General features: G+C 38.5%; 1 protein-coding gene across 1 annotated transcript in view; it reads left to right on the top strand.

Moving 5' to 3' along the window:
* scfd1 (sec1 family domain containing 1) overlaps positions 1 to 13,684 on the top strand; it is a 177,147-nt gene that overhangs the window by 152,833 nt on the left and 10,630 nt on the right. Inside the window, exons 21-22 of the mRNA XM_028821277.2 lie at positions 2,435 to 2,487; positions 11,928 to 11,961. Of these exons, the coding sequence (XP_028677110.1) occupies positions 2,435 to 2,487; positions 11,928 to 11,961 (87 nt within the window). The remainder of the gene's footprint in view (positions 1 to 2,434; positions 2,488 to 11,927; positions 11,962 to 13,684) is intronic.

The raw sequence follows: 13,684 nt of genomic DNA, 5'->3' as shown, positions 1-13,684 counted from the left end.
AGCTGAGTGGATCCACTTACAGAATACAAATGCGCTGTAAATTAGACAAATACTCCACACAAAATGATCGTTTTTGTATTTATTACCCCACATTGTTTGTAGTAATAGCCAAGAAAACATTTAATCTCAGTTTTCCACAGAGAACAAAGAAAGAAAAGTCCAAATACAGTGGACTTCCGTCATGGACGCAAGCCGAACAACAGGAATCAAATATCTATTACAACTGTAGATCACCCGTATCACGTCAGGTTTCCAGTTGTGTGCTTATGCTACCGGCAAACCCCGATTTTAGGACCAACTAGTTTAGACCAGGCCAAGCTAGTTTGCCCGAGGTACGACACAATGAATCGGTTTGGCCTAGGAAAGTGCAATTGCAGGCCAAGTTAGTTTAGACTAGAACAAATCGGTTTGAGCTCTACATTGATTTCTGGATGATCTAAATCGGACTAGGTTCGTTCTTTCCGCTTCGGCAAACTGGTTTAGCCTAGCTTTAACTAGTTTTTCCTAAAACCAGGTTTGGCCTATAACACTTATAATGTCCCAGACACGTTGATTTTGGCTCAAATATTGTTAAATGAAACATTTCCAGACAATTCTCTGGCTCACAATAGTAAAGTATACTCGAGATTATGAATCAGTTTGTTATGACCCTTCTTGCTGTCCTACTTTCCGTCATGTTTTTCTGGTCTCTTCCTTTCCTCTTATGGGTTTTGAGGCTTTCTGACGGCAGTGGTATTTGAAGTTTTTTGGTTCAAGATGTATTTAATTGAAAGTATTTTCGAGTCTCTTTTTGATGCCATTTTATTTTTCACGGGTGTCATAGTGTCGCTAAGGAAGTGGCCCAGGAGTGTACAACTTCTGATGTCATCGCTGCAATGAGATAACAGATCAGCATTGGGCATTTCCTGGCCATCTGAGATTGGGTTACTCCTTAAAATCTCTTTGATTCTGAACTAGGTGATAGACGTTTGGCTCTGACATTTTATTTTTCTTCTCTTCATTATGTAAAGCACTTTGAGCTACTTTTTGTATGAAAATGTGCTATATAAATAAATGTTGTTGTTGTTGTTGTTGACATTTGACTTCGATTTCAGTTTTGTTTCTGATTTTTGATGCCTGTGTTTGGCTCTCTCGGTTTTCACCTTTGCATGTATTTTTTTTGACTCTGTTCATCTCCCAATCCTTTTATGCGAGTTTTTTTTTTTTTTTGAATTGAAGATAAGACTTGACCAATGAGCAAGGTGGAAAGGCGGATCTTCAATTCAAACAGTTAATCCCATGTGACTTGCATTTCCTGTTTCTGATATGCACTGATGTTTCTGAAAGTATCTATTCAACAATATCTAAGCAAAAAATACATGCGTTTTGCTTGTTTTTGTTGTGAACTAGAGAGTTCCTAAGGACAAAGTCCCAAAAATGACTCAAAATGCCCACTAGAGGGGGATACAATCAAGAAACAAAAAGGGCAAATGTAGAATTTTTATAAATAAAAGTAATTGCTCTATTAACAGTAAAGTTCTAAAGAGCACAAAAAGCAAAAGGAGCTGCCTGAAATAGACAGCAAAAACAATGTCCTGAACTACCAAGCCAAAGAATGATCATAAGAGCAGACCAAAAGGTCAAAATCCAGAAAAGGTACAAAAAGCACTGAAAAAAATGACAAAAGACACTCAGCAGGCATTCAATGAACCGTAGGGGACTGTTGTTTTTTTTGTTTGTTTGTTTTTTTCCTCAGTGTTTTTAGGGCTAAGGGCAGGCCTTTGACTGTGATGAGCAGGTGGGAGATCAATCACAAAACACATGGCACATAAAAAAAATATATTGGCATATAGAATCTAAATAATCAACAGTAGCAACATAAAAATGAACAAAATAGACAGAAATCAGAACACTGGCTTGAAACATGAGAGTTTTGAGCGTACGACTGGATAACTGACTTGTGGAATACGTGACATGAGCAACGTGAATTTATTTTTTTTTTTTCCTGTGGTCATTTTTCACATCGTTTTCCGTTGTACAGCATTGGTCACCACTGGATTACATTCTGTCATAAACATTTTTATCTCCATTCCGCATGAAAGCATAAGGTTCAAAATTTTTCTTAGCCATCACTACAAATTACATGAGGTAAGTAACTTACTGTGCATAAAGAATATCATTTTTAGGTGGGGTATCCCTTTAAGACGGCTTGTGTCTTAAGGCCATTACCATTTTGGACTGCCTGGCTGCATGTTCTCACTGTGGTGTGTGTTTATATATTTTCATGTTTTTTCATATGTATGTGAATCCCACCAGGGCGAGCGATGAGGGCCACTGACTGAGAGGGTTTGTCCAGCTTAAAAAAGGAATGTGACTTTGTAAAAAATAAATAAATAAACAAGTAACTATTGTGCATTTTGTTTAAATGTTGTTGTTTTTCTTCCACCTTCTCTAGGAAACGGATGATTACAGATACTTTGATCCCAAAATGCTCCGTGGCAGTGAAAGGTAAGTGAAATTTTGTCTAGCTTAATTTTTTTTATTGGTTATTAAAGCTTTATTTGAAATTTTCTAAACAGTCAGTCTCTCTATATATAAAATCCAATGTCTGCCTGTATGTCTGTCCGCTTTTCACGAGAGAACTACTTAACGGATTTAGATCGGGTTTTTTTCTAGAATTTGCTTGAACATTCCAGTTGATTTTGTGACTTCTCTCATTACGCTATGTAAGTATCGTAGTTTGGTTGCGGTACCGATTTATTTACGCGAATCCCAGAGAGACGCAGTGGACCAAGGGGAAGGAGGGGTCCTCCTTACTCATGCACCCGCCTCGGGGCGTACCTTACCTCCGAACGAGAGAACTACTTAACGGATTTAGATTGGGCTTTTTTCTATAATTTGCTTGAACATTGCGGTTGATTTTTGTGACTTCTCTCATCGCTCTAAGAATCAGAGTTCACTTGCCGGAGTGATATATTCACGCTAATCCGAGAGACAGAGGCTGTGGGCTGAGAGGAGGGGGAAGCATGACACGGCCCTCCTCACTGTCCTGTTTCACTTGTACAATATTCACAAATAAAGGCAAATATTCAAGTGGAATACATTATATTTTTATTTTTTTATGTCTGCATTTTTTGTACACGTTTCCTCCCATGTTATTTGTAGTGATGGCTGATAAACATTTTTAATCTTATTTTAATGGAAAACAGAGTTTATGATACAACACACATCAACAGGTACTGGTAGGGCGATACTGAACAGCAGCAAAAAATGTTAAGGCAATGACTGCACTCCAGTGTTTTTGTTAAAAAATCGCCGACATTAGCCTCCGTTTTCACCTTTCTTCCACACTACCCCAGTGTTTTTAACCCCTGAAAATGGAGACTTCTGAAAGTGCCGTCCAGAGGCGTATATTCCTAAAAATGTAGACTCAGCATTATGGTGCAGATTGGTGAAAACGTACAGTTTTGAAAGCACTGACTGTAATCGTTTTCTGATTGATTTGGACTTCCTACATGGTCGTCTCCTAAACTGAGTCCTTCTCATTACAACATCTCATTCCCTGATTGGTAATCCTTCACAAAAGAAAGCCATATTCCAACATGGCGGACATGGAGCAGCTGCTTTCTATGACGCTTATTGTGTGGCATCTAAACTTTTGTTTTTTCATATTCACCCCTGCTGTTTTTCATGCCTCTCAAATGAACGTCAAGCATGGAGGACTCTTCCTCTTCCTGTTTCCAGTGATGCATGCAAGCTCAATGTACACAAATGGTTGCGCCATATGCGTTTTCAGCCATTTTAGTGTTAACAGAGATACGAAAACACTGTTTTTATAAGAAAACATAGTAGAGTGGGCGTGGTCTAAAATATCCATGAATAAAATCAGTTTTCCCATGTTGTTTGCAATATTTCACCGGTCAGTTATCCTGTTGTATGCTCACAACACATACAGTCATTTTTGCTGAAATATTGTTAAACAAATACTTCAGGAAAATCAGAGCAGTGCTCGAGCATGAAGTACGTTCAACAGGAATCGAGCCATTTCACCAAAGTCAAAGTATGGCATGAACAGAGAATGTCTATCAGGGTCATGCTGATCATCAACCGCCTGGCCACATGGTGCCGGGGCAGCCCCCGGGTCTTGTGTTTAAGTTGTTCATTATGTGTCATCTGCATGTTGTGTCCACGTTATTCTGGCTTGTCCTTTTACACCTCAAAGCGTTTCATTCTAAATTTGAGGTGTGACAGTTTAGAACCAATAGATTTTCCTGGGCAGCAGGTGTTTGCAAGTCTCTCAATTTACTTAATGCATTAATTCCTATCGCTGTGTTTTGTCAAATAATGACTTTGTCTAAGGGTATCTCCATGATCTGAGGCCAACTCAGACAGACATGAGTGGCGCATGAGCTCTTTCTGGTCATTAGAGAAGCAGAAGTGGTATTAATTAGGTAAGTTAATGTTAAGATTAGAGAAGTCTGAGCAAAGAAAGGAAAATTCTGGAATGGCTTTCTTGCTTTCCCCGTATTGGTCGTCAGTGATCAGTGCTGATTTCTAACCCTAACCCTACTTTGTGATGCCTACTCAATCCTTAATAAAATCACTTCTCATTTTGAAAATTTTTGGAATTCATTCTTTTTAACTCTTCTTCAACTTGCTCTTCAGAGTTGTAGAAATGTTGTGACAGTCGAGCTCTTTTGTACATTGCTTTGGATAGGAAATAAATGTAAATGACAAAAATATGAACATTTCCTTAAACAAGTATAAAAAATACAAAATAAGTACAGAATCATAACAGAGCAAGGTTTCTGGGAATACTTATATGGTCATCATGAAATGCTCTGTTCTTTTAATAATTTTAGAAAAAAAGAAAAAATCATTTTAGAGTTCCATTGTTTTTGGCCACTGGCTGTTTTGATTTAGTTCGTCTGACATAACTATTTTTAAAATAAATATAATTCAGCTTATTTCTGGACAACAGCAAGCCTATTAAAGACATTTTTATCTACTTCTTGTGACCATCTGGTTTTTTGAATCCGCTTTTTCCAGTAAAGCAGCAGAGGGTTGACATTGGAAGCCCTCTCTGACCGGAGGAGGCACTGCCACATTCAAGGACACACTTGTTGGGCTCTGGTAGGTGACAGGTCTCCCCCAAGGAGCCGACCTTGGAATTCTGCAAACACAAAATGGCAGCACCCAAAAATAGAAATAGAGAATCAAAGTGGCATCAACCATAAGGTTAAAAAATATCATTACAAATTATCATAAAGGGTCAAAACCAAAGTGAAAGTAAAAATAAGAACAGAAACAAACAAAAAAGCGTATCATAAAACACCTACATACGTAATGTATATTAGAAAAACAAGTAAACTCTATGGGGGTTTGAAAATGTTAATGCAAAATTATTATTCTAGAGAGAAATTTGCCTTTTTTACAGAAGCTCTTTAAATAAATAAATAATAAATGGGTAGATAAATAAATATACACACACCACAATGATTATAAAGAAAGAAAAGAAAAGTTCTGACTTGGCCATCCCAGTCCCAGTGAGGTGCTATACAGGCGTATTGTTGCTGGTATAAAGGAGCCCCCCATCGTGTTTCTTGATAAACGTCTGCTGAATAATTGACTAGATGAAAGTCCTCAGTGTTGGGGTGCCATGGAGAGGATGTGGAGCATTGTTCATAATGGCACTCAGGTTTGTCTTCATTCTCTACTATTCTCCACTACTTCCAGGGGGTCCAGAGTGTGTACCATAACTGAGTCTGCCCTTTTAGTCAACTTGTTGATTCAGTTGGCCTCTCCTGAAGTGATGTAACCAGCCTGGCACACCACACAGGCCATCACAAAATTGTAGAAGATGTGAAGAAGGTCACTTCCCACATTAAAGGAACACTGTCTCCTAAGGAAGAAGAGTCTGCTTTGCCTCCTCTTGTTTAGTTCCTCTGTGTTCCAAGACCAGTCCAACCCATCATTAATGTGGACCCCCAAGTACCTGTAGGAGTGGACCACCTCTACATCCATTCTTTGAATAGTAACCGGACATAGAGGCTCTTTGGTGTGGTGAAAGTCAATGACGAGTTCCTTAGTTTTGCTGATATTAATCTGTAGACAATTCTCTTTGCACCAAGAAACCGTGTTCTCCCCCTGACTCCTCGCCTTTGTCTCATCCCTTTTATCGACACTCCCCATAAGTGCAGAATCATCTGAGAATTTCTGCAAGTGACCTGACCTGCTGTTAGTCGAAGATGTACAGAGTGAAGAGAAGAGCAGACCAGCCTGTTCCTTGTGGCGCTCCAGTGGTACTCACACAGTCCTCGAGTCTCACAAAGTGCCAACTGTCTGACAGATAGTCCGTCATCTTGGACACCGCCTGCACATCTCGGAGTTTACCCCTTGTAAGAGCCATTTCCTAGTTATATAAATATTTTACTAGATGACAATGCATAATCTATGGGAGGTTCCTATAACCCCCATAAGTAGAACTGAATTGGTATATTCTTGCCATTTCTAACAGCTCTGACTAAACATTATTCTCAGTTAGTGACCAGCCTTGCCATGTGTAAGGTATAGAGGGCACAAGGTTTTAAATTGTGCCTACGGGCCTTTTGAGTATGTGAAGTAACTCGTAAGAAAACGCGCTTATTTAAGTGCAAAGCCGTACGCTTAAGGCATACAGAAGAAGAAATTAAGAACTTTTAAGTACTGAAATAACTAAAGTTCCTCAAGAAAAGCTACATTTAGAGAAGATACATTTTTCCTTTTTTTTTTTTTTTCCTTTTATTCTAAATGTGTAACTACTTTTTTCTTTATTCTTGTGTAGATTATTTGCTTTTAACTTTCACTAAATATTTTTAAACCAAACTTTTGGACTGAGAGATTTCTTTCTGCATGCGTTTTACCCGTCCTTGAACTCGCCTTTTACTTAACATGGATGGCTGTTACTATTATTAATATTATTATTGTATTCTATTTAATACTGATAGTATAAAATTAAATTGAAAAGCACAGCACTACCATATTTGGCAGAGAATTGAAAAAAATAAAATTGCCACCCAAGAGGTGAAAAAAGTGGCATTTGGTGCCCGTATTCTTCTCTGTTAGCCTGCATGTGAAGAGTCCTTGTGGGTGTTTGGAGATTCAAAGCTTCTGGAAAAAAAATCACTTCATTCTGCTAGGATTGATTGCTCTTCTAATGTGTTGCTTGGCTTCATGGCGTGGTAAGGACTACTGACAGACATAACAGAGTGGACTGCATAGAAATCCTTTCATCTTCATGCAGTCAAATTCCAAGAGTAGAAGAACTTGGCACACAATGCCGGCATCTTTCAGAGCTCCCTGTGCTGTTACAGCGGCACATCTGTTTTTTGCTGTCCATCTTTTATATAAAAGAATTTTCTCATAACCCGTTACACAGGAGTCATTAGAATTTCCAAAACCCGGCAACAGAGTCCAGTTCTGCAACATAAATTCGCTTAACATGTCATTTTAAGATTTTTGCAAGGAACGGGATTGAAGCTTTTCAGCCGCCTCCTTTTCTATCTCTCTTACCAGTAGCCTTCACTCACCAACGTTTACTCTGCTTTTTCATCGGCTGGAGTGTCTGTCCTTTTTCTACTCCAATTGTCCTGGAGTCTTTGATTGGAGTTTACAATCCATTGTGGATGGCTCAGTCAAAATGTGCTGTTTGACTCAGCAAGTCGCTTAACCTGCCTGAGCTCCAGCTGTTAACAACAACAACAACCTTATTTCTATAGCACATTTTTATACAAACAATGGAGCTCAAAGTGCTTTACATGATGAAGAAAAGGAAAGTAAAAGATAAAGTAAGAATTAAAATAAGACAACATTAATTAACATAGAGTAAGAGTAAGGTCCGATGGCCAGGGAGGACAGAAAAAACAAACAAAAAAAAACTCTAGTTGGCTGAAGAGAAAAAAATAAAATCTGCAGGGGTCCCAGGCCACGAGACCACCCAGCCAGCCCCCTCTGGGCATTCTACCTAACATAAATGATCAGTCTTCTTTGTATTTAGGGTTCTCATGGAGGGACTTGATGATGATGGTCATGTAGACTTCTGGCTTTTAATCCCTCAATGTGGGAACATCACGGTGCTTTGATTAGGTGGTGGTGGTGCAGGTCGCCACCACAGAAAACCGGGAAAAGAAACAGAAGAGAGAGTAGGGGTTAGTACAGATTTTAGAGCCACCATGAATAGTTATTATAATGAATTGAATATACAGAGTATCAGGATTAAATTACAGTGAAGTTATAAGAAGGCCATGTTACAGTAATGTGTTTTCAGCAGTTTTTTTTGAAGTGCTCCACTGTATCAGCCTGGCGAATTCCTACTGGCAGGCTATTCCAGATTTGAGGTGCATAACAGCAGAAGGGCGCCCGCCTCACCACTTCTTTTAAGTTTTGCTCTTGGAATTCTAAGCAGACACTCATTTGAAGATCTAAGGTTACGATTTGGAATATAAGACATCAGACATTCCGATATATAAGGTGGAGCAGATTATTTAAGGCTTTATAAACCATAAGCAGGATTTTAAAGTCAATTCTAAATGACACAGGTAACCAGTGTAGTGACATCAAAACTGGAGAGATGTGCTCGGATTTTCTTTTCCTAGTTAGGATTCTAGCAGCTCCATTCTGCACTCGTTGCAAACGATTGATGTCTTTTTTGGGTGGTCCTGAGAGGAGTGCGTTACAGTAATCTAGTCGACTGAAAACAAAAGCGTGAACTCATTTCTCAGCATCTTTCAATGATATAAGAGGTCTAACTTTTGCTATGTTTCTTCAGTGAAAAAATCCTGTCCTAGGGATCTGATTAATATGCGATTTAAAATTTAGATTACAGTCAACAGTTACCCCTAAGCTTTTTACCTCCGTCTTGACTTTTAATCCTAATGCATCGAGTTTGTTTCTAATAACCTCATTGAAGAAATGGCTTGGGACTCATTGAACTCTTATCTGCACTATGTAATTGTCAAAGGGTGCTTTTTAAAATGCAGATTATTGGTTTCTATATCAAAGTAGCATGGTGCTTAGTCATGTAGCCTAATAGATTGTAGATTGAGGATCAAAAATGACAAATTTAAAATAAAGTGTGCAGAAAGCCAAGGGGTCCAAATGCTTTCTGAATCCACTGTAGATGAAGATCAAGCCAAGGCCTTGAATCTGTAAGTCAGCAGCGCTAACTACATCAACCCTTAAATACACAAGAAGTAAAAAAGAAAACAAATTTTTTATAGCACCCTTTCTTTCTTTATTTAACTATAACTTTATTTAACTATTCTTTAACTATAATCCCAGAGCTCAAGCTATTTCGCGGGTGGCTCTGGAACACAACCCCCGCGATGGAGGAGGGATTACTGTAGTTATTTTTATTTGATTTCTTGAACAGAAAACAAAAATATAATTAGGATGTTTTCCATCATGTCACATTCAAGTAAAAAACTGAAGAGAAATTTAATTAAAAAATACCAACTTACACAGCTCCAAATCAATTTAATAGGAAAATATTTGGTAAGTGTAATATTTTTAACATATATGTACAGAAAACAATACATATTCATTGACTTCTCTCAATTTTGTCACTTCTTAGCTTTACCGTTTGGTGGCCCATCATTTGTCCCTTTTTTCTTATTACATGAATCATCCAGTAATAGTCTGACATCTTAATAACATCCCAATGTCTCTGGTACCTTCTGTCCATGTCTTTCATATCTTGATGGAATCTTTTGCCCTGCTCTTTACTCACCGCTCCAAGATTTTGACAGAAACGTTCTAAATGAAGTCCGAGACTGATGTTGCAACCCAAAGTTGAATTCCTTGGATCAACAACCTCCCAAGAAGACATACTGCATCTGTTACAGAAAACCCAAGAAACAATAAATAACACTTGCTAATCACAAGAGACAGCCTGTCTAGTGTTGATGTCTGCTTTGTGCTTCTTGCAGTTCTAATTGGATTCATTATTTAATGTTTTGTATGATTTTTTTCGTTTGAGTTGTAATATTCAAATTGGTATTTTTCTTACCTCTAGAATACACTTTTAACACCATTTTTTCAATTTGAGGTTTACTTTTATTGGTATCAAATATTTTGTCCCGTTTTCGCTGTCATCTTGGTTGTTTACAGTCGCATCATTAGGGCAGAGGTTGTGACCTTTGACTTACAACATGACGGTTGAAAGGTTGTCCTTGGGATTACTTCCCTATCCGAGTTGACAGGTTTAAAATCCTTTTGCAAACATTCCTTTTCAAAACCCTTTTTCTCTCAGAATCTTGTGGTTTTTGGTCATGCTTCATCTGATTCTTACCTTGTGTTTTTATTTTATTTTTTTGGTTTATAGGGCAGTAGATTTCTTGGTTTTGACCTCATTTCTGTCTTTGACTTCACTTTACCTCCCAGTCGTCTCATTGAAAAACTTTCTGCTTGCTCATTAGCACAACACTGTTGAGTTTGACATCATGTTTGAAAAATGAATGATTGCCCCTCTCTACTCTGTCGTCTTCTTCTTCTTCTAAACTAAAGCTTTTCCCACTTTCATGTGAGACTGCTATATTGCACTGATGTGTTCATTTCTTGTCTGTTGAACTCTTCTTTTCCTGATATCCCTGTCTCCACTCCACTTCACACACACACATCCACTTTCTCTTTGGTCGTCAACTTCTCTTCCATATCTGTGATTCTTCTCCCCACACTGTTAACCGCTCTTCTCATTTCATGCCCCCTACCAGTGGTAGTGCTGCTGCTTTGCAGTAAGGAGACTGTGGAAGATTGTGGGTTCGCTTCCCGGTTCCTCCCTGTGTGGATAGCGCTTTGAGTACTGAGAAAAGTGGTATATAAATGTAATGAATTATTATTATTATTATTATTATTGAACCTTCTTTCCTGTTTTTTCCTTTGAGAGTTCCTCAGCTCTCCTTTAACTGTACTTCTCATTCTCTCATTCCTGATCTTATCAAGCTTTCTTATTCTACACATCCATCTCAACATCCTCATTTCTGTAGCGTCCAGATTCCTTTCATGCACCTGTGGACGCTGAAAGTCGAGAACGTCCAATTTCTTTATTCTTGGTGAGAGGAGGCTGCAGACCCTGTCACGTTCCAGTGTGCTACAAACCGTCAGCCTGCTAGTAGGAAGCCGAGACTTCCTTTAACACTCAAGTTCTTTAAGAAGAACAAAAGAAAAAACGCAGCAGTTCATTTTGAGGTCATACGTAGATCGTTATAGCTTGCGGTCACACCCTTGATTAGAACATGCAGAAGCACACAGTGCTTTTTACAGATAAAAAGTGGTCAGTATTTTCACAATTTTAAGAAATACACTTCTGCTAACTTACACGTACATAAGACAAGTTATAGCAAGTTTTGTCCTAACGGTTATAGGGTGTATGCAACTCAGCGGTTTTAGACAATGCTGACTTCCTCATTCTTTTTTTTCACGCACATTGCTCGTAAAATATCAAGGGTTACATAAAGGTTAGTTCAGTACATTACATTAGTTATAAAGAAATGATATTCTTATAGCTTTAGTATCTACATTAGGTTACATTTGTTCAGTTAGCTTTAGCACATTCTTATTTAATACATAAGTGTCACGTTTCTTATAGTTCTATTAGCATCATACTTTTATTATTTGGAAAGACTGATGCACCTTAATTCTAAATTTTCTTTCTCACACCCTTTTTAACTGCCCAGGTTTGTGGACCATACAGCAGTGCCGCTCTGACCACTCACCCTTTCATACGCCTTAGACCTTCACTCTTACTCTGATTCTTTGGTCACCTAACACCCCTGATGCCCTTTTTGCAATTTTTCCACCCTGATTACATTTGATGGTTTATTTTTTGATCTTAGTCCTGTCTGCTCTACCTCATGTTCTAATATTATTTTAGGGTCATACTGACTGTTTTTGTCTCTTTATTTTTTGAACAGCTCTGTTCCAAGAAACAAGAATCCATTCCAAGAGGTGAGTTGTGTAAAGACATTTTAACTTAAGCTTTGCTTGCTACTTGTTATGGCATTTTGATCCTGCACTCGGTGAAGAACTCTATTCAAAAATAAATTGACTTGATTTGGCTTGTGGGTAGTGCTGGGAGGTATACCGGTTCATACCGAAAACCGTTTTTTATTTTTGTTATGAGATGGATTTTTCTTATACCGCAATACCGGTTTAAATAGCCTAAACAACGTTCAGAATGTGGCGCAGCTGGAAACTGTTTAAGGGAAGGGGACCTTTTTCACTGCTACACCACTAAACACGCATGCAACGGAGTACATGTGTTAGTGGAGGTACTGAGCGGTGAAAATTGACAGAGAACATTCTGAAACTGAAGCTGTAGCAGACGATAAAGTTAAACATGATGACACAGAAGAACTTTTGTCGAAAAAAGGAGCCACGTCTGTTGTCTGGAGATTTTGGTTTTAAAAGGTCGGATGTGGACCAAACAACTATTCACTGCAAATGCTGTTGAGCTAAAGTTGTCACTGGAAGTGGTAACACGAGCAATTTGCTTCACCACCTTAGCCGCAAACATGCTTTGGTGTACCATGAATGTATGGAACTAAGATTGGGACCCTCCACGTCCTCAGGTAAAACTGAAAAAGTGAGAGGACACTCGAGTCGGGCGTCACTTGTAGACACATTTACTAGAGGTACTGCTTACGACAAAAAAAGCAAGAGGTGGATCAAGATAACCAACGCCATTACAATCCATATAGCTAACGTGTCAGTGGACAGAGATTGTTAACATTAACAGAAAGTGTAGTTGGTTTACAAAAAATATTTACTCTTCATTCCTTTTCTAAGACATGTTCAGTGCAATACGACTTTTGACAAGCACCTCTGGATATTTTACTAAGTCTAAATGCCTCTTTGGATGGTTGAAAATATGTTGTCAAAACTATAGTTTTAAGTTGTTTGCAAAATTTGTTCAATAAAAAGGCTCTATATTTTGACTGCAACTGTCATGCAATGTGATTCCTTCTCTTCATCAGTGCCACCCCCTTGAAACTATCAGTTTATGGGGTCATGCAAACCAGGATTAATACGTGTGTGCACATTAAAATGTTTTTTTTGTACAATGTACAATTCTCATGACACTGGCACAGGTTATTCTTAGCAAGTGTACTGCAGTAATTGCAGTGGAAAATGTGGTTAACATCCACTCATGCATGGGGGAAAAAATACCGTTGAATACCGTGAAACCGGGATAATTTTGAAAAATACCGTGATACAGAATTTTGGTCATACCGCCCAGCCCTACTTGTGAGTAAACATTTTGAAATTCTAAACATAGATTAACACTTCACACTTCTATTGGGACACGTTGGATTCTGTCCTCACCGGACGGAGTAACATTCTGTGTTTTGTGGTGGAATCACACCAGAGTCCATCCCAATTCAGACATTTGCACTGTGGTAACTGCCAGTGGCCAGCTGTGAACCTGCAACATCTTCATTAGGGAGGACCTCAGGAGCTCCTTTTATACCACAAGAATTAGGAGAACTTCTCTTTCTCTCCCTCTCACATTCTCACTCACTCTGTCCCCTTTTTATATGAGGTGTCACCATTATATTCCACTCATCCATAGTGCAAGTCCTACTGACTACGCCAAGTGTTTTTATAGTGGAAAAGCGAATTCCTATTGCTCACGGCATAAGAAGCTTCTAAAAGCCAACATTGCAGGTTT

The sequence above is a fragment of the Erpetoichthys calabaricus genome, chromosome 16, assembly GCF_900747795.2.
Source record: "Erpetoichthys calabaricus chromosome 16, fErpCal1.3, whole genome shotgun sequence".
Classification (NCBI taxonomy): Eukaryota; Metazoa; Chordata; class Cladistia; order Polypteriformes; family Polypteridae; genus Erpetoichthys; species Erpetoichthys calabaricus.
This window is presented reverse-complemented; position numbering and strand designations above follow the sequence as displayed.